At 28.6% G+C, this 20,693-nt stretch overlaps 1 protein-coding gene across 2 annotated transcripts; it reads right to left on the minus strand.

Moving 5' to 3' along the window:
* Positions 1–2,281: 2,281 nt before the first annotated feature.
* LOC107436869 (kelch-like protein 10) lies at positions 2,282–14,390 on the minus strand. Of its 2 annotated transcripts, none has more exons than XM_087153669.1 (7): positions 13,796–14,390; positions 9,211–9,413; positions 7,127–7,417; positions 4,714–5,024; positions 3,715–3,906; positions 3,327–3,446; positions 2,282–2,612 (listed from the first exon to the last, which is right to left on the minus strand). In XM_087153669.1, exons 1-7 carry the CDS (start codon positions 14,252–14,254, stop codon positions 2,446–2,448), a joined length of 1,743 nt encoding a protein of 580 aa, XP_087009795.1. In that variant the 5' UTR covers positions 14,255–14,390; the 3' UTR covers positions 2,282–2,445. The 2 variants fall into 2 exon arrangements, 1 of the variants encoding a protein (XP_087009795.1); XR_015429886.1 differs by having other exon boundaries at positions 2,600–2,612; positions 3,765–3,906; positions 13,796–14,359.
* Between the last annotated feature and the right edge of the window lie 6,303 nt (positions 14,391–20,693).

The raw sequence follows: 20,693 nt of genomic DNA on the forward strand, positions 1-20,693 counted from the left end.
AGGTAATTTTTTTTTCTGTCACTTCCAGAAAAATATTTTTGCTTATCTGATAGCAAATTATAGAAACCCTGTCCATCCGTTAAAATCTGGCCAGTGGCAATACTTTCATTTCGAAAGACATCATGATCAAATTTATGATTGAACATATTTCTAAAATTAATAAATTCCTTTCTATACGTTGAACTATATTTGTCGGCTTAAGATAAAATGTTTTTAAAAAAAACTAGGAGCAAAAAAAAACTTCATGCAAATATTTTTAAAAATAAGAATCGAAGATAAGAAAAAGTAGCTTTAATAATTTAATTAATTAGTTATTAATAATTTATTATTATTAATAAATAAATTATTTATTTAATTAATTATTGAAATTGTAATCATTTTGGGGGATTATCCCCCATAAAAGTATGTTTTCTTTCACATATTTTCTTTCTTCATACGATCACATTGTGGTTTTTGAACGATTATTGTAAGGTATCATTTGTTATTAAATTCTTTTTTACCAAATAAAATAAAAATTGTGGAAAATCCCTGAGCGTTATGGGCTTTTTTTTAAAAAATACAAAAACTTCTTCGAAAATTACTTGAAACTTTTTAAATTTATAAGATATTCAAATCAAACAGTATAAAAGATCTAACTTATATACTTATATCTTGCTCAATTTTTAAAGAATTTATTTTAAATTTTAAATAAATAATTTTGTAATTAATATTAAACTGTTCCAAAAATACTATTTGATTCCATGGAATATTTATAAAGTTATTAAAAAAAAACGTAAGGTTAGTTCAGTTTTTTTTTTATCAAAATGGAAATAACTCCATTTACTCTAGGTTCACGAAATTTTATGCAGTTACTTTAATTAACAACTAAAGTAATTTATACAAGTTACAAGCTTATTGCTTGATTTTCCGACATAGGGTGTTCAAAAATACTTGTTTTCTTTCGTAAATTACTGTCGGTCTCCCTAACATCTGAAAGCTTTAAATCTTATTGCTATTTAGGAAAAATCGCATGAACTAAATAAAAAAATTATTAAAGACTTCGCACGGCTCGAATATAATTTTGCTAATAATAAGTTGCTAAATTGAAGCATAATACTGTTAATTGCTACAAAAATTTTAAACAAAAATAATTTTAGAATATTTTATTGAAGACTTGGAAAACTATTTTGCGTATTTATTTTATAATAAAACAACACAAAAATTTCAAAGCAAGACTAACATTGTCAAAATACTTTGATAAATATATCCTGACACCTCTTAGGACTATAAAAATGAGAAGAAGAAAAAAAATATAAAGATAAAATCATAATTTTCACTATTTCGTACAACATTCATAGAAAGCAACACGTTGCCATTTTCGGGGAACAAATAATTAAAACTGCTCTTTGAACACTCTGCCGTTACATAAAATGTGTTCTTTTTATGAATAATATAATATGCTGTTTTTATAATTGTTCCTGTAGAACCAAAATTTTTTCCACTTAAATGGTGCTAAATATCAAAAGGAATAAAAGCTACCGTTTTGTTATGAGGAAATAGCCCTCGTTATTTTTTTTTAAAATTAGAAGAGTTTCTCTACAACACTGAAATATTTCAACTTAATAATAATTTAAATCTATATGAAAAAATCCAGTAAAATTGAATATCTATCGTCGTAGGTGAATCATGTCATTTGTCGATTCAGAAATTGATCAGGTTCATGACGTCGCTTACAAGTATCCAATCAAATCTGATTTAAATCACATGATTAATCACTTCACTTCTTCTCGGGTTGCGATTTTTAAAAAAAAGGTTATTGATTTATCATTCAAGTTTTAAAGTCTAAACAATTTTTATTAGCAAAATAGCATATGTAGTTTAAAATTAAAGCTTTGTTTCTGGCTTGAAACACTTAAATTGTATGCGCGTATTTTATTTTAATTAGCTTCCAAGGAAACTCTTAAACCTCTGAAATGGATTTTATATCCGTCGTTGAACAGCTGACCCAATTTTGGGTTTACGACTACTAATGTTCCACTCCTTGTAATTTTGAACCAATCTAGAAGACAAGGAAACTCCTGAATAAGTTCCCCCAGAGGTATTGATTTGTTATGGGAACATGGAGGACTTTGCGACTCGACAGATTTAACGTGCATCAGTCACCATTTACCACACGGGGAGTCTTTGACCGGCGAGGATCGAACCCACGAAATCTTGGACATGAGCCATGTGCCCTACCAACCAGGCTATCCCGACCCCCTCTGAAATGGATTTGAAGCAAACACAACCTCAATATCTATTTAACGCATTTATTATTATTCTTTCTTTCAAATCTTCACTGAACAGTTTGGGGTAGATGGCTGAATAATACTAAAAATTTAAATGAGCTTGTAATATCTGTACTGCAATTGATAAAAGAAAGTGAGATTGCTGTGAGCTTGTGATATCTGTAGTCAAGTTGATACTCTATGTCCTTAAGGAATGAGCTCCGACATAACAGTATTCGCTAGCTGTCGATATGTCAGATACCTTGCAAGCAGATAAAGCACTCCTGTTGAGGTTCAGATCTGTTGTATGTTTCCAACTGTTTGTACGGGGATCATATGTTTCTACTGTCGTTATTGTTGCCAATCCTACGGAGATAAATAAATATGAATAGCTGAATAAGTAGTTGAGTTTGTTAAATGCGGAAAAAAATTTGTCGCGAGTCTTGTCATTTTCAGTTATCTCTCAAATATATTTCTAAAATATCAAAAATGTTATTAGTAGTTAAATTTAAGGTATCTTTATTATAAAGTCGATTAAAACTGTACCAAAACCAAACAACTCAATATAAAAAATAAAAGAATATTAAAAACTAAATAAGATGAAAAAGCATAAGTGAAACCGAGAAATGTCCCAGTAACGAGAGAACGTAAAGGGTGAATGTGTAATGGAAACTTAAATAATGGTTAGACATATTTTCTCAAAATATCCAGTCTATCACTTAAGTTCGAATCGAGGTAAAATAGCCACACAAAAAAGAAACAAAATTGTCTCGAATTAATAGAAGTGAGCAAAGTAAAGGTATGGTACTTTTTTTACGTCGCACTAGAGCTGCACAATGGGCTAACAACATAAAGGAAATTTTTAAAAAAAACACGATGGTTAAGAAAGGATTTAGATTCAAAAAAATCCTTAAGCCCACAGTTTTGATATCAATAAGAATACTAATAAAAAATCTAAATTAAAAGTACTCTTTACTTTATAATGTATTCGTAGAAAACTACGGCGAATTACTTTAAAACAATTAAAACATTTTAGCAACAGAAAACAACTTTTTATTATAATTAGTAAATGCTTTATACCATTGAATCCTCCAATTACATATATCAAACCTTCCAGAACTGTAACAGCGAAATTACTTCTGGGACCAAGCATTGGAGCCACATAAGTCCAGGTATTTGACACCTTATCATATCTTTCAACTGAAAGAAAATTTAAAAAAAAAAACGATAAATAAGTGGGAATTAAGTCTGTGATTAATGCCTAAATAATAGTGGTACTTATTTCGAAAAATAGTCTAACTAGTTTATTTCATTGTTTAATAAAGATTATTTCCGAATAATTACATCCCTTCTTTGTGTTACTAAACGAAACTTACTTTCTAGATTAGATGATAATTGCAACAAGTCTATTTTTTAATTGAATAAAAAAAAAAACTACGCTTGTTGAGATTATCTATACTCCACACACCTGTATCTAATCTTTGGTTACCATTGAATCCACCCATAGCGTACAAGTACCTTTGAAAAACAGTTATTTTGACTCCACTGCGAGGAGAATTCAGATTCCTAATTTCAGTCCACTCATTAGTTTCTGAATCATAGCACTCTGCGCTCTGCAAAACCTGTATTCCATTAAAACCACCAACAATATAAATTTTACCTAAAAATAAGAAAAGACAATTAGAAAAAAAGACAAAAGAAATGAGTTGAAACTAAATATTTGTTTTTCCGAATTTTGGACATTAAAATATTATTTTGAGTAAAGAAATATACACTACTGTTTATTAAAATTGCTACACCAGGAAGGCGAATCACCACGAACGTGAAATTTGCAGGACGGATAAAGCATGTTGTGGTATGCGAATGATTAGCTTATCAGTGCATTCATGCAAAGCAAGCGGTGGTAGCTACACCTACAATGTGTATAATATTGACAGTAAGTTTCTCATATAGAAATTGAATTTGAGCGTTGTCTTTGGGTAAAAAAGATTTTGTTATGCCTCGTGTAATTTTACAGAAATTTTCCAATGTTGATTCTTTATAATTGGACATAAAAATTCCTAATAAATTATTTTCCGTCTTTAGTTATTTATTTTAGTTTAAGGGGAATTTCTTAAAGTTCTGATCATTTCTTCAAGAACCTTCCTTCTTGAACGGTTTGGTAAATTTGATTTGATTTGTAGCTTTTTATCTTTATTTACAGAATTTCGTGTCAAAAACTTTTCCGGCAACAATTACGAACAATCAGGAACAGTCAGAAAATGGACGATATTCCCATACTTTTCAGTCAACATTTTAGTGTTTTTTGAAGGATTCTCGTATTCAAGCCAATCCCAGTATTTTTACCCAAAAATATTCCACAAAATTATCGACTAATAAACAGTAATGTACAATAAGTACGTCTAAATTCTAAATGTTATTTTAAAAAAATGGTGCTAAGGGTTCAATTACTTAGGTACATATTTACCATCAAGAGAATCCGCACTTGCATCACTCCTAATATTGTGCATTTGAGCTATCATTGACCATTGATTTGTGTCTGGATAGAATCTTTCACATGTTTTACTTCGTCGGTGACCGTCATATCCACCCATGGCATAAATATAGTCACCAATGGCAGCCACGCTCACATAACATCTCTGAACATGCATGTTTCCACACTCTTCCCACACGTGTAAAACCGGGTCGAAGCGACGAACACTGTTGAAACATTGATTGCCATCAAAACCTCCAATAACATAGATGCGCTTCTGGTGCCAAAGCATTCCATGGTAGGCTCTAAAAATAAATTTAAAGTACACGTTACTTTTAAACAAATTAGTGTTTTAAGAAATTCTCTCAGATAATATCGTTAAAATTAATTACAACCATATTAATGTGCTGTACCGTAAAGCGCTGCTTATCCGAAATCTGATTAACCAAATTTTTCAATTAACCGAACTGAAAAATGATGGTGTGTTTTTTGTTGTTGTTGTTGTTTTTCTACTCTTCTCCAAAAAAAAAATTTTTTTTCTTGAAAATCTTCCTTCATCTTCATATTTTCTGTTGAGGGTCGAAAATTCGCCTATTTTTTTCTCTCTTGGCTTTATTAGAAAGAAAATCTAAGAAGAAAAATTTCATTTGGGTACAAACTTTCTGTTGCATATATACCAATACTAGATTTTGCCTACTTCTGGCGCGGGCATTTCAAATCTAAAATTAGTTTCGCTTCTAAAGCTACAGACTTTTTAATAACATTTTTAGTCTTTTAGTCTATTTTTTGCCGAAATGTGCAAGTTTAAAAATGTTATATATAACAAAGGATTGCGTAAATGTTGCGTCTAACTTCTAGAAGAGTTAGGGCACATCATTAGGATTAAAATTGCTTTGAACCTCATGTTTGGAATTGTCGTCGTACGTAGTCGCTTCCCGATTACGAAATTGTTCAGAAGCACACGAAGAACGAGTCATAATAAGAAAGCGCCCCTATCACAGTAACATTTCCGGACATGAGTTCCTATACAAATTTAATCCTGATCATGTGCATAAACTCCCCCAGATGTTTGTCACAGAATTCATGTGACCCCCTATTGTATATAACGGTTTTAAATTTGAATATTTAGACAAGAGAGTAAAATCGATTGCAGATTTGAAATCAGTGATACGAAAATATCCAAGATCTGTTTTTAAAAAAATCTCATGAAACGAAAAACGAAAAAAAATTATTCCCCATCGAGAAAAAAATCAGAGATTTTTATTTTGGAATTTAAAAAACCTATCGAATCGGAAAATTGTGACGAGAAGCTTATCTATCATGTTAATGAAAGTATGCTTAATAGACGTTCTTTGCAAAGGAAAACGTAATTGTCTATGAACGAGAGCACTACCACAATTAGCAGTCATGTCTGTAAAAGTCATGATAGATGTAGACGAAAAAAAATACTGTCGAGGTCATTTTATATAGTTTTCAAAGTATCCTGATGGGTTTCGGTCCTGACTGGTCTGGATGTCGTTCAACTGTATTGGCAACCGAAGTTCATGAAAGTATGCTTAATAGACGTTCTTTGCAAAGGAAAACGTTCTCGTCTATGAACGAGAGCACCACCACAATTAGCAGTCATGTCTGTAAAAGTCATGATAGATGTAGACGAAAAAAATACTGTCGAGGTCATTTTATATAGTTTTCAAAGTATCCTGATGGGTTTCGGTCCTGACTGGTCTGGATGTCGTTCAACTGTATTGGCAACCAAAGTTCATGAAAGTATGCTTAATAGACCTTCTTTGCAAAGGAAACGTTATCGTCTATGAACGAGAGCACTGCCACAATTAACAATCATGTCTGTAAAAGTCATGATAGATGTAAACGAAAAAAATACTGCCAAGGTCATTTTATAAAGTTTTCCAAGTATCCTGATGGGTTTCGGTCCTGACTGGTCTGGATGTCGTTCAACTGTATTGGCAACCAAAGTTCATGAAAGTATGCTTAATAGACCTTCTTTGCAAAGGAAAACGTTATCGTCTATGAACGAGAGCACTACCACAATTAGCAATCATGTCTGTAAAAGTCATGATAGATGTAAACGAAAAAAATACTGCCGAGGTCATTTTATAAAGTTTTCCAAGTATCCTGATGGGTTTCGGTCCTGACTGGTCTGGATGTCGTTCAACTGTATTGGCAACCAATAGCTACGCGAAAGTTTGCCGTAGGTAAAGAGTTCCGCCATACGATATCTATAGCCCATTTCAAGCACCAAACAGGCTGCTTGCAAATGTCAAGTTTTATTATAGACATCCCGCATATTTTTCTACCCAATTTTTAAAAACAGCACAAAAAATTTACGGGTACCTATGCATTTTTTCAAATGTGTTCTGGACCCACTTAACGTATGAAATTAAAATACCTGGGTACGCTATCCGAGTGCATTGAAAGAAACCAGCGTTCTGTCCTGACATCAAAAGTTTCCATAATTGTGGTGGCTGAACCAGCGCTCCAGCCTCCCATAACAAAAATCAGCTCATTGGGCACTCGTGGTCTGAGAAACGGGTGATGAATATTGAATCTATCCAATCTGATGCCATCTCCATTTTCTCCCTGGAGTTCTTCAAACATTTGAGATACTTGGAAAATAAAATGCTGAGAGTCTTCATTGTCCAACATCAAATTATTTGACATGATTTGTTCATTGAAAAATCTGCTGAAGATATTGCAATGAAATAACAAAAACTTGAGGTGAAAAAGTATACGTTCATCTCTTAGAAATTTTAACGAAGTTTTATATTTAACCTGATTGCTGAACTAAGCGTCCCTGAAATGGCGTATGGCAAGACGAAGAGTAATAAAAAATAACACTATTTTGCTACTACATAATATTTTTCAGTCATTTATTTGAATAATGTGTAATAAAGGGGAGGAGTTTGAGAATCATTAGTTAAATTGCCTGAGTAACGGATATAGTGAACTCCCGGTTATAGTGAACCGAAATTTCGGTCCCTTGAAGGTTCACTATAGCGGGGTTTGACTGTATTTTCTTTTTCCTCGTGTGTTTTCCTTTCTAAAGAAGGTATTCTTATAGGGAAAAAAATGCTTTCAGATGTAAATTTCCTTTGGATCCCTTAATACTTTTCTTAGCATTATTGTATGAATAGAATAGTCGATTCCCGAATTACGGTTCCCGAATATCTTCAGTGACTAAATTTTAAAATTTTACGTTAAATTTTTTTTTATTGGGTATAGCATTGCAATTTTCAAAAAAATTATCCAAATTGCAATGGAATGGGAAGTGGTCAAAAAACGATAAAATTGCAATACTTTTTAGTAGCACATAACTTAAGCTCAAATCACTCTTCATTCACTTATATCATTTGACTCTTTTCAGCACTATTTTTTTTTTTTTTTTGAACATTATGAACATGATTTTTTTTTTTCGCTTTTTACTAAAAATATTAGTTTTCAAATTTAAGTTTTAAAAAATTATCTACATATTTGAACTTAAAAATCTCATTTTCTACTTAAAAATGCACCTATTTAATATGGCAACAATTGAAAGAATTGAATTACACTTTGTATTCGAAAGGTCAATTTGAAAATATAATAATATATATATATATATATATATATATATATATATATATATATATATATATATATATATATATATATATATATATATATATATATATATATATTATATATATATATATATATATATATATATATATATATATATATATATATATATATATATATATATATATATATATATATATATATATATATTATATATATATATATATATATATATATATATATATATATATATATATATATTATATATATATATATATATATATATATATATATATATATATATATATATATATATATATATATATATATATATATATATATGTATATATATATATATATATACACGCGGTTATTAATAAACCACTTTAAATTTTGTAATCATGAACTATCGGTTCAACTATTATATTTAATTATATTAATTGCAAACAAACTATTCATTTCCCTCTTTTTGCTTTTTTCGAATTTCACTTTATATTCTAAATTAATCATCAAAAAAACAATGAATTTGAAGAATAAATAAATAATAAAAGTAAAAAAAGAAAACAAATTTTAACCCTTTAATTTTAACGCCCTTGAGGGCGATAAAATAAAGACTTCTCCGTATATTTTTTACAACAATTAGAAATATAAAAATTGCTATAGTTTCAAACATTTGAACTACACAGTTTTTAATCAATCACTTTAAATTTTGAAAAATGCTAATTTAATTCAGATTACTTCGTTCTGGACACGCAAACCATGATTACAAATTTTATGGTTTTCTCCGCCTGCAAATTTGGTTCAAGCATTTCTGCATCACAAAGGATTAAATGTATCCGACTCTTTTCGATAATTTTTAGTAGTTTTTTAAGGAAAGAAATTCAGGATTACGTATTTTTTGTGAATTACAAAACTTACTGACGATCACATAAACCAACACGCAGGCCAAAACGTAGCAAACTGGGAAGATCTAGTAGCCTTTTCTGTACATCAACCTCTATCCATTTTAAAATTGCTCCAAACACAGTCTCTTCCTTTTTAACATTCAGAGCATCAGAGGAAAGGAAAAGAATCAAATCATTCACTGGCAAAATCAGAAACTGAGGATTTGTTGTATAGATCTAAAGTAAATTGGAGATAATTATTCTAAGATAATATTTTTAACATTGCGCATTAATTTGTATAATTTTAAATGTAACGATCCAACTTAATCTAGATTTAACTGATCGTATAACTTTTATATTGATTTGGTAATAAATCACTTTTTGTTGTGATTCGATAATATAAGCTTGCAAAAAATGCTCATAGAGTAAAAATATGATTCAAACTAGACGTTCAAAAAAATTCTATCCATTGTGCATAAAAAAAGGTACACAACCTCGTAATTAGTAAAAAGTCACAAGTCACATGTTGCGTGATTAATGAAAAAACCCACATGACATTGTAATTGGTAAAAAGTTACAGGACCTTGCTCTTAGGAAAAAAGGTAAATAAGGAGAAAAAATACAATATTCCTATCTAGGCAAATGAAGTATTGTTGTCAATGTATTTTTTTTTTTTAAGTCATGAAGAATCAAATGAAATCAAACACAAATTAATATGACTAATATTTCGGATGTTACAAGAGTTTCTAAGCTTTAAAAGTATTATATTTTGTGTGTTGGGTTTTAATATAAAAGGGACAAGGGAAAATGAAAAGAGAAACTTCAATATTGCTATCTAGACAAATGAAGTCTTTCTGCCTATGTATTTTTCTTTCTTTTCCCGCTGAATCAAATGAGATTCAACACGAGTAAATATGAATTACATTTCGGGTATTTTAAAAGTTTTAATGTATTGAAAAATTTATAAACTGTATAAAAAGTACTATTTTTTACTTGTACTTACAATTTTATCATTGCTATTTAGACAAGTGATATTTTGTTCCCTGTTTATGTTTTTATACTTAGTAGAGTGAAACGAAATGATAGTCAGAAGGATAAATGGAAAAAAAAGTTTATAAGTTATAAGGGTGATTTTTAAAAACTACGTATCGTAAAATTTATATATTACATTCATATATTATATTTATATATTATATAATTATAGTAGATGAGGGTTAGTTCTTCCCCTCCTTTGTTTAAACTTACGTGTGAAGTCATGCAAATTTTTACTATTAACTAAGAGAAGAATACCAAACACTTTACTGCAGTTTTATATATATATATATATATATATATATATATATATATATATATATATATATATATATATATATATATATATATATATATATATATATATATATATATATATATATATATATATATATATATATATATATATATATATATATATATATATATATATATATATATATATATATAATTAAAAAGCGAAACACGTCCTTGTCGCTTATGTTTATTTTATTTTTATGACTCTAAAAATTGCTACTAGGTACAGACTGTGAATACAGACTGTGTATACATAGATAGATAGATAGATGATGTACATGCATTTCAAAAATAAAAGCATTATAACTTTTAAGCTAATAATTTTATAAAATTGAATTTGCTCTCTTTTATTGTAAATTAAATACACAGGAAACTATACATAACGTGTCTAGATAACAATTAGACAGTAGAGTCAAAATTGTAAATAACTACAAGTCAAAAGCAGCAAAATAAAACATAAAATCCCTTGAAAATTTTGGATAATTAGTTGTATTAACTGATGTTAAATTTATTCATTTTTGCAGTAAATAAATCTTCATAACAATTATTAAAAAATTATTTAGAAACAATTCCTATTCTTGCGAGGTCAATTAATTACAGTTTTTTCAGTTACTGTAGTTAGTCGGTGGCAGCATGATTTTATATTTTCAATATTATTTCATTTTTTAAATACTTATTGTAAGACGGTATCATTGCAAATGGTTAATGGTCTATGCCTTTTGTTCGTTGTCAACCCCACTGATAGTTTCAAAATTGTTATTTCTTGGTATAAACAGTTCTTTCTATGAAAGACCGAGTCGCAAGTTGAAATTATGAATTTTAAGTATATGTACTAAAAAGAATTCTGTTTGCTTATGCGTGTGCCCTTGTTTCCCACGTCTCTCACGATTCTATTAAGATCTATTGGCGAATATGAACAATTTTGCTCAGCAATAATTTTTTAAAATAATAAATTCAAAGGAATATTGTTACTATAAATTTAGCGTCCGCGCAAAAGTAATTTAATATTTTTGCTTACCAAACAGGTTGATGCATAAAGTACAATTGATCATGCATCATTACATTGTGCATGAACGCGGATCAAATCTCTTAATCATTTAACTAATGTCCTTAACTGACTGTAATTTATAATATTATATTAATTAAATGTGCACCAAAAAATAATAGTTCTAAAATGGTTAATAAATTTAGACTCTGATTGAAGTAGGTATATCTTGAAATATAGCGCATCGAAGTAATATTATCGGATTACATTATGATAAAGAAACAACTCTTTTAGTTTAAGTTCTAATTAAGGAAACACTCAAAATCAAAATCAACAGAGAAGAATAAGAAAAATAAATATTACAGGTAAATACCTATAAATTAAATATACAAAAATATTTTATAGGAAAACCATTATCCTGATGACAAGGAAAAGTATATGGAAATAAATGTGGGAAAGTTGTATTCTACAATTTTTTAGCTTATAAAAATGCACCGGCAACAATAGAAAACAGTCTCAGACGATTCTGTTTTTATGTTCCTAGAGATTTATAGCTCGTATTTGAAAAGGTTCATTGAAGTAAGAATGATTTTTGATTTAATAAATTTCTTAATTCTGATTAGCTGGTTGAAGAATAAGCTTTTTATTGGATCCTGTGATACAATGATTATTATCAATTTTACATAGTTAGATATAAGTACCGAATTTTTTTTACCTGACATAACTCTCATTGTATAAACCATTTTTCTCAAATAAGAAAAGTAGAGTTTTGCAGAAGAGGAGAAATTAAATTAGATAAGATTTGATCGCTCATAGCAAGAAGGTTTTTATTTTAATTATCATTAAGGAAATCTCGTTTCATGGAGAACTCGTAAATTAGAAGAGACTGAAGTATATATGATTTCATAAGCTACATGTTTCCTAAAAAAAAAAAGATAGTCATATTAAATAATTTTAATGTTTAGGTGTATTGAGCTGTAAAGAGAAAACTTTAAAAACGTGTAATGTACCTATCTGGAAACAATACCAAAGAAGAGTTAGGTCTAAAAATGTTGCCTATGGAAAAATTGTGGCTCATCACTATATTGTCTCGAGTCCTTCATTTATAAAACAAAACATAACTCATAAAGGTCGAGAATTCTACATTGCACTTTTTTGTTTTATCACTAGTGACGAACAGTGTATTTACATGAAGGAATTTTATAATAATTTTTACTTTGTTTTCTGTATCACTTTGAACGTAACTGAAAATCGAAGAATATTGATATAAAAATCCATTTAAAATCGCTTTTATGAAGAACTTAAGGTATGTGAATTGCATAGAAAGACAGACGGTAGACTAAAAATAAACCTAACGCCTGACATCATCTCAATTTCAGTTTAATAAACGAAGTGTTTCGTGTAAGAGCTATAAATACTTTGTGTTGCATGGAGGTTTGGTAGATAGCATCGACAGCGACAATCATTTCGCCCACAGCTCATTTTGTCGACGACTTATTTCGCCAACACAATCATTTCGCTGAAACAATCATTTCACCGACGCAATAAAATTGAATTTTTATTTATATTTTCTATCAAATTTTATTAATTAATTGTTCAAGTTTTTTAAGCGGAGATAATTTTGAAGATCTTAGTGAAAAAAAGAAACAAACAAAAAAGAGCAAAAGTTAAAATGTATTAAATTTAAAATGTGTTATAATTTAATATATTTTTAAACCCAATTTTTTCTTTCATTAAAACATGTAATAGTTTAATAACATGCTTGTAATCCAATTTTTTCTGCATTAAAACATGTAATCATTAAATGTCATGCTTATAAGATCTTAATTTTTGTTCTACATGTCAATAAATTAAACGGTTCTTAATCAGAAAATGAGTTTAATAAACACTTTCATGCGTTACTATATTTCATTGAAATCTTTATATCTTTTCACATTTATTCTAAGTAAAATATTTAATTCTATTTATTAATAATTTGTTCTTATTAAACATTCCATTTTTCACAAGTGACTGCCTTGGTGTAATGTAGTGATAAGTCCCATTTTTTAAAAGCTAACTCTCATAGCATTGCTCATATTATTGTTTCTAGATAGACGCAAAATTCCAGAGTTTTCTCTAAATACCAGAACAGCACAGAAAAACATCTGACTGCCTACATAAAATTGATGATATAAAATACTCCTCTGAGCAATTTGACATTGCCACAAAGCACCCTTGAACTATTTATGCATTTCATCAAGAAAATAAAAATTCGAAATACATTAATTTGATTAAATCGTTTGTAGAAAAGTAAATATTAACGTACCTTTTCAAAATTTTTAAAAATAAACTGCTTGGCAATTTCTTCAAGGTCATCGTAGCTGTAAAGATTAGCAAATTTATATACGCTGATGCAGTTTTCTGTTGATATTTTAGTCACCAAAAAATTCTTACATAACTTGGTTATATATGGTATATTCAATAGTTCGGCAGCCATCATTACTTCTTTTATTTTATTGTGGCGCAACTTCAGTTCATTGGTGTTCACAAAATCAATAATGGTCGCCATAATTTCTTTCGATACTCCAGGTACGAGTATTTCCCATGGTGGTGGATTATCATTCAGTTCAGGAATTTGCATGAAGTAAGAGCTGTAAAGGACAATGATTTCCAGGCAAGCCTTAAAAGACCCGCCATCTTCCGTTAATATGGTCAGATTAAAAAATTCTCCACTGTCTAGAAGATCTTTAATAGAGTCCATTAAGTCTTTAGAATTATTAGCCATACTAAACTGATTAGTGGGGTTTTTTTTTCGAAAAAATGATTAAAAATCGGAAAAAGAGATTGAAATCATGGAAATTTTAAAATTTTAAAAATTATAAAAAAAAAAACATATGCTGCCACCCAAACAAATTACAAAACCAAACTTCCCTTGTTTTACTTATAAAACTTATGCATGCCTGTTAGTTTTTAGTTGCTATTCGAAAGTTCGCCAAAATTCTATCAGTTTAGAGATGTCCGAGTCAGAGACTGAACTAGATCAGTGTTTCACTATCATTCTATCAATTTCCATTTACACTATTCCTATTGGAGGATTCGTATTCCTATCCTTATAGAAACGTATTCCTACTGGTTGTGTCTGTAACTGATTGATCATTGATGGATTTCCAGTGGACAAGTAAGTGAAGTGAAGTCAGCTTAGACATCTCTATGCTTAAAACTTTTATGCTCACGCGAACCTTTTTTTTTTCTCTTTCAGTAAAATTAAAGGATAATCCCACTTCTTACCCATCTAAAATTCAAAAAATTAAATTTGCTTAATTTTTTTAATGGGTCACCCTAATATTCATAAATAAGTAAAATTTTAAAAAATTTATATCTATTTCTCACAAAGTCTAGAAAATAAATTACAAAATTGCAAAAAAAAGGAGGAATAATCCACTGTTTATAATATAAATTTATTACATAACAATATATTTGCTCACTGAATTATCAAACTCTATCTAACGGGATGGTCCGAAACTATTTTTCCACTAGAAAACAAAAATATTTAAAAAAAATACATTGAGAAATTCCAAATGCAAACCTGAAACCTGAGGCATTACACATCACAATGAGACCTACCATACTGTCTCACGTGTACATATTCTTTTCGATTTTAAGTGAACAAAAAAACCTTCAACAACTTTTATTCTTTCTATGTTAAAAAAAAAAATCAAGTAGACTGAAGCAGCCCTATTGAATGTTAAATTTACATTATATTTTACTTTGCTGATAAAAACATTATTTTTAAAACATTTCACTAATAAAATTTTAAATTCTTCATTAAAATAATTTTTAAAATAATAAAATTTTAATTAATTTAAAAAAATCGTTTTTACCACGAAACTCTTAATTTTTCTGCTAATTTTGCTTGGTACAGAACATTTCGCTTTTGAAATGTAAGTATCAATCAAAAACAGGGTCAGGTATCAATCAAAAAAATTTTTTTGGCTGAAACATGTCCTATTATTTATTGATATAATGGACCTTTAAAAAATATTAAAAATATGTCTACACATAAATATTAAATATTTCTGATCGATAATTTTTATTCACGTTACTTTTTAATTCGGCACCCTTTGCTTTTTCAAATGAACATCAAAATCAAAAATAAGCATTTTATTTGTTTATTTATTTATTTATTTTGATTTAAACGCGTCCTTACATGCATTGATACAATGGCAAATTAAAAGAAAATGTTACAAATATTTTCACGGCATATTTTCTAATTTTTTAAGATAAATAGTTTCTGTCAGTGTCAATCTTTGAATTAGCATCATACAATTTGTTTCTAAAATATAAATTTTTATAATTTATTTTTTACTTTTTTTCCAATATTTACTGATATTTAGCAATACTTTGGACATTTAAAAAAGTGATTGAAAATATTCACATAACAACACTCTATTGTTTCATACTCTTTTTTTTTTCGAGATAAATAATTTTGATTTGTGTCATTCTTAAAATTGGTATCTTACACTTTGCTTCTTAAATTACAGAGTACAAATTTATATGTAAATCAAATGTAACCATACATTTTGAGCGAAATTTATCCTAATATGTATCGATACATCGAACAAATAAAAAAAAATTGTCACCGTAGAACACTTAGTTTTTTGATATAAATAGTTTCTATTCGTGTCACTCTGAATTATCATCATAGAATTTTCTTCTGAAATATAAAGTTTTATGAAAATAGCAGTAAAACAAAAGCATGTTTTTCTTTTTTTTTTCTCCAAAGTCTACTATTATTTAGAAATATTTCGAATATTTAAAAAAGTTATTGAAAATATTCAAATCACGGAACTCTTGATGTTTTTAAGTAATTAATTTTTATCACAATTAAACATGGTATCTTACACTTTCTTCTCAGAATATAAATTTATGTGAAATTCATAGGTGACCATGTTTGGGAAAAATTTATCCCAATATATATTGATGCATTGAACAAATAAAAAAATTAGCATCCAAAAGCACTTTTTTTAGATGAATAGCTTCGATTCGTGTCATTCTTTGAATTGGCATCATACAATTTGCTTCTAAAATATTAATTTTTTTCAAAGTTTACTAATATTTAACAATATTTTGAGCATTTAAAAAATTTTTTGAAAAATATTCACACAACACTCCATTTTCTCCACTCTTTTTTTTTTTCGAGATAGATAATTCTTTTTTCACCCCTAAAGCTGGTAGGGTATATTTTGTTTGCCATAACATAAATTCATATGAAAGTCAATATAATCATGTTTTCGGAGAAAATTCATCCTAACGTATGTTGATATATTGACCTAATAAAAAAATTTGCATTGAAGAACACTTTTTTTTTTTAGATAAATGTTTCTATTCTGTCACTTTTTAATTTGGTACCATACACCCTGCTTTTGAAATGTAAATTTAATTGCAAGTTACAATCAAAAGATATCCTGCTTTTCGGCTAGTATCGCGCCCTTTGCTTCTAAATAGTTAATTTATATGAAAGTAACAGTGAAATATAATAATCTTTTTTACTTAAATTAGTCGTAATGTGTAATGATAAGTATAGAACTAAAAAAAAAAAATCTTGAAAATATTTGCTGGGCATAACTTTTTATTCGTGTCACCTATTAATTTGATATCGTACCTTGAACATATTGTCATGAATAGATTAATTTAATTATCTAATTTAATGTTACTATATATTTCATGTTAGTATCAATTGTATGGAAGTTTAATTTATAATGTGTTTAATGTATTTAATTAATAATAATATTAAAACTAGGAGAGTAAATTTGACATTCAGTTTTATGCTAAATCACTCTTCAAATTCATAGTTTTAATAAATTAATAAAAGAAATTAAATTTCCTGTTGCTTAAAATTAATTGTATTCAGTTCTCATAAAATATATTATATTTTATGAAAATGTATGTTAGGCTAAATATAGAAAGCGAACATTAAAAGGGTTCTACAAAACCTTTTGCGAGGGGTTCTGCAAAGTCAAGAAACAGTTCTGGTTTTTGATGCTGTTAACACTTTGACATGGAATTTTTATGAAACATATTTTTATACTATTTTCAGTATTTTATATTAATTCAGGTCAAAATAAGTGAAAAATATTATATTTAGCATTTATTTATTTTAGATTATGATATACCGCTGTATTTTTTTCCCCCGCGTTAAAGGTAAAATCTTCCAAACACGGCTACCTTCCAACCAATAAATATTCAAATTTGCATTTATTTGCACTTATTTAAATCTAAGAGAAGCATTTATACGTTATTGAAATTTCTGTAATTGGCAGAATCAATTGTTGATAAATTTTTGAATATTAACAACAAAAAAAATTTTTTTTTTGGATTTTGTATTTCAGTGCAAATGTAATTCCGATAATCTAACGGATTTTTTTGGTAAATATTAGACTGTTCCTTTTGATTAAAAAATATCAATATATATTTTTACTATAGTGGCTGATCTGTTTTAAAGGGCTAACATACTGTACTTATCTCATATAAAATACGCAAAAATCTGATGACAAAATTATCTGACTTCGATATGACATCAAAGCGATATATTTTCTTATCATTGATTTTCAACACACGTTAAAAATGAGATGATTCATTCGTAAAAGGTGTATTTTTATCACATGAGAAGTGTCACATTAGTTTTTACTTCCAATTTAATCAAACGATTAAATGTGTATCATTGATACTAAATGTCCTTGTAAAGAGACAAGGTCGAATATCGATGTCAGTATCAGACGGTAAAAGGTTTTTTTGTCCAAGAAAGAAATGTTTGTTTTTCTCGCTCAAGTTGTGTATTTCTAAATCAAAATCAAAAATATTAACTTGACTGATCAAATACGTGCTTTATATCAAAAGAAGAATCATATTTTAAAATCGTATCGCGTTTGAAGACGTTCATGATATTATGTTTTAAATTAAATACACCAAAAAAAAAGAAGAGGAAAAAAGAGGAAGGAAGAAAAAAGAAATTGTGAAGATGTTTTCTTTTATCGATATTTTTTTTAAAAAGTCATTCGTTTTATTAGCAATAATTGCTTTATGAGTTTAATGAAAAGTGAATATATGGCTAATAAATGGCAATTAATATACTGCACATTGGCACACATATTTTACTACACTATACTTATAAATTTAACAGCAAACACTTTATTGTGTTTGCTCTTAAGTTTTGTGCAATATTATTTTATTCTTGGCAATAATTTTGTAGTGGGTTTAATAATATTGCACGCATGAAGTAGTACAAATTTACGGTTCTTACAAATTTAATTGCGTACACAGCATAACTTTAACTACATTAGATAGTAATGTTTAGCCTTGATGCCATGTTATTTATTAATCGATAGTTTTGTTAATTAAACTAAGAGGAACAGCATAGCTAAATAATTCAAATTTTATGACGAAATATTTCACAGCATGATAGGTAATTGGGGAAAAGATTGCATCTTTTTGAAAAACTGCCCATTTTTAGAGATAATTAATATTTTTATTCCAAATCCTTCAGCAATTTTTTTTTTCTTCTTAAGAGTCGTCCATGATCTTGCAAAATAAACGAAAGTTAAGAAAGTAAATATCTTCATATTACGCAAGTGATTATATTTTATGAGGCTCAGTTTTAATCCTTACCCAACACCAGTTCAGTGACCGTAGTTACTTTTATTGTTTTTTGCCCAAAACCTGATGTCATGAAACAAAAATAAATTATTTTGTGCAAAGAATTCAAATCATATGACACAGTAAATTTAGATTATGAAAAAGAGCAAGTCACGTGTGCTTATAGACAGATAACCATGTTCTTAACCTTACTAGTTTCTTGATCAGTTATTAATTTATTTATGCTTTTTTTTTTTTTTTTTTTTGGACTAGCAGATTATTATACTCAAGTTATACTCATTAGATTAGCTCTGCTTTATTTCATTTAAAACTAAAGGTTTTCGTTCATTAGCACCCGTAGTGGTTTCAAGTTCATAATTTTTTTGTTTTTTTATCTTAAAAATCGATATTTTTCGAAATAATCATTTTGTTAATGAAATTATGATTATTATAATTTTACGTGAGAGCAATCGCGAAAAAAAACATTTAAATGTAGGAATTTTAGTTTAATTTAATGAATTAATTTGGGAAACATTTAGATTACGGGGAAAAAATATTTGAATTTAGGAATACAGAATACGTGTGGCACGATAAGAAGTAATATTTTTTTTTTTTTTTTGCTTATAAAATGAAGTTCTCGAGAGGGTGTCTTGGGATATTCATGCACTTTTAGATGCACGTGGGCACATGCGCTGTATAAAGCAACTACTTCAATTACTCTTATCTGGCGCAGTTTTTATTGTTATATTTTTAATTTTAAAACAATAATTTCATTATTAGTTTAAAATTGATTCAAACGCTTTGTTTAATTTTTTTTAAATGCAAAAGTGGCATTACACCTAGTATATATTTCGAACATTTACCAAAGGTCTAGTCATACTAGGTCTGGTTAAGTGCCATTGCCCGGTATATCCTACACTGATGTTTTTTTAAGGTCAAGTGCCACTGCCCGGTATACCCTACACTGATGTTTTTTTAAGGTCAAGTGCCACTGCCCGGTATACATTTGCCCAGTATACCCTACACTGATGTTTTTTTAAAGTCAAGTGCCATTGCCCGGTGTATATTTGCCCCATACTCCAAACACTGATGTTTGTTCTAATCTATCGTCAGTAAGTATTAAAATATCTAATAAATTTAATTATATCCACGAGTAAATTAATATCAAATCGGATGTAATAAATATTTCGGACATTCACCAAAGCGACTAATTTGATTGTTAACATTCATCGGTGAAAGTCAACAACCACCGATTTCGGTCATTCACAGTAACATGCACATCATTTACATAATAACCTCATCAGGACGATTATTTCATACTTTGCTTAAATAGCATCCGGCATTTCAAAAAATAAAAATAATTGATTTTGTTGGCGATGATCTCGTAAGGCGATAAAGAATCATGCATAGTACAGGTAAGGAAGATATTAGCCTCGAAGGAAAAGTGGATGAATACCCCAAGGAGCCCTCGAGAGGATGGTGGTGGTGGTAGTTCATTTACGTCGCACTAGAGCTGCACAATGGGCTATTGGCGACGGTCTGGGAAACATCTCTGAGGATGATCCGAAGACATGCCATCACAATTTTGATCC

The sequence above is a fragment of the Parasteatoda tepidariorum genome, chromosome 10 (assembly GCF_982258835.1).
Source record: "Parasteatoda tepidariorum strain Cologne lab strain chromosome 10, Ptep-v5.0, whole genome shotgun sequence".
In the NCBI taxonomy this organism is placed as follows: domain Eukaryota; kingdom Metazoa; phylum Arthropoda; class Arachnida; order Araneae; family Theridiidae; genus Parasteatoda; species Parasteatoda tepidariorum.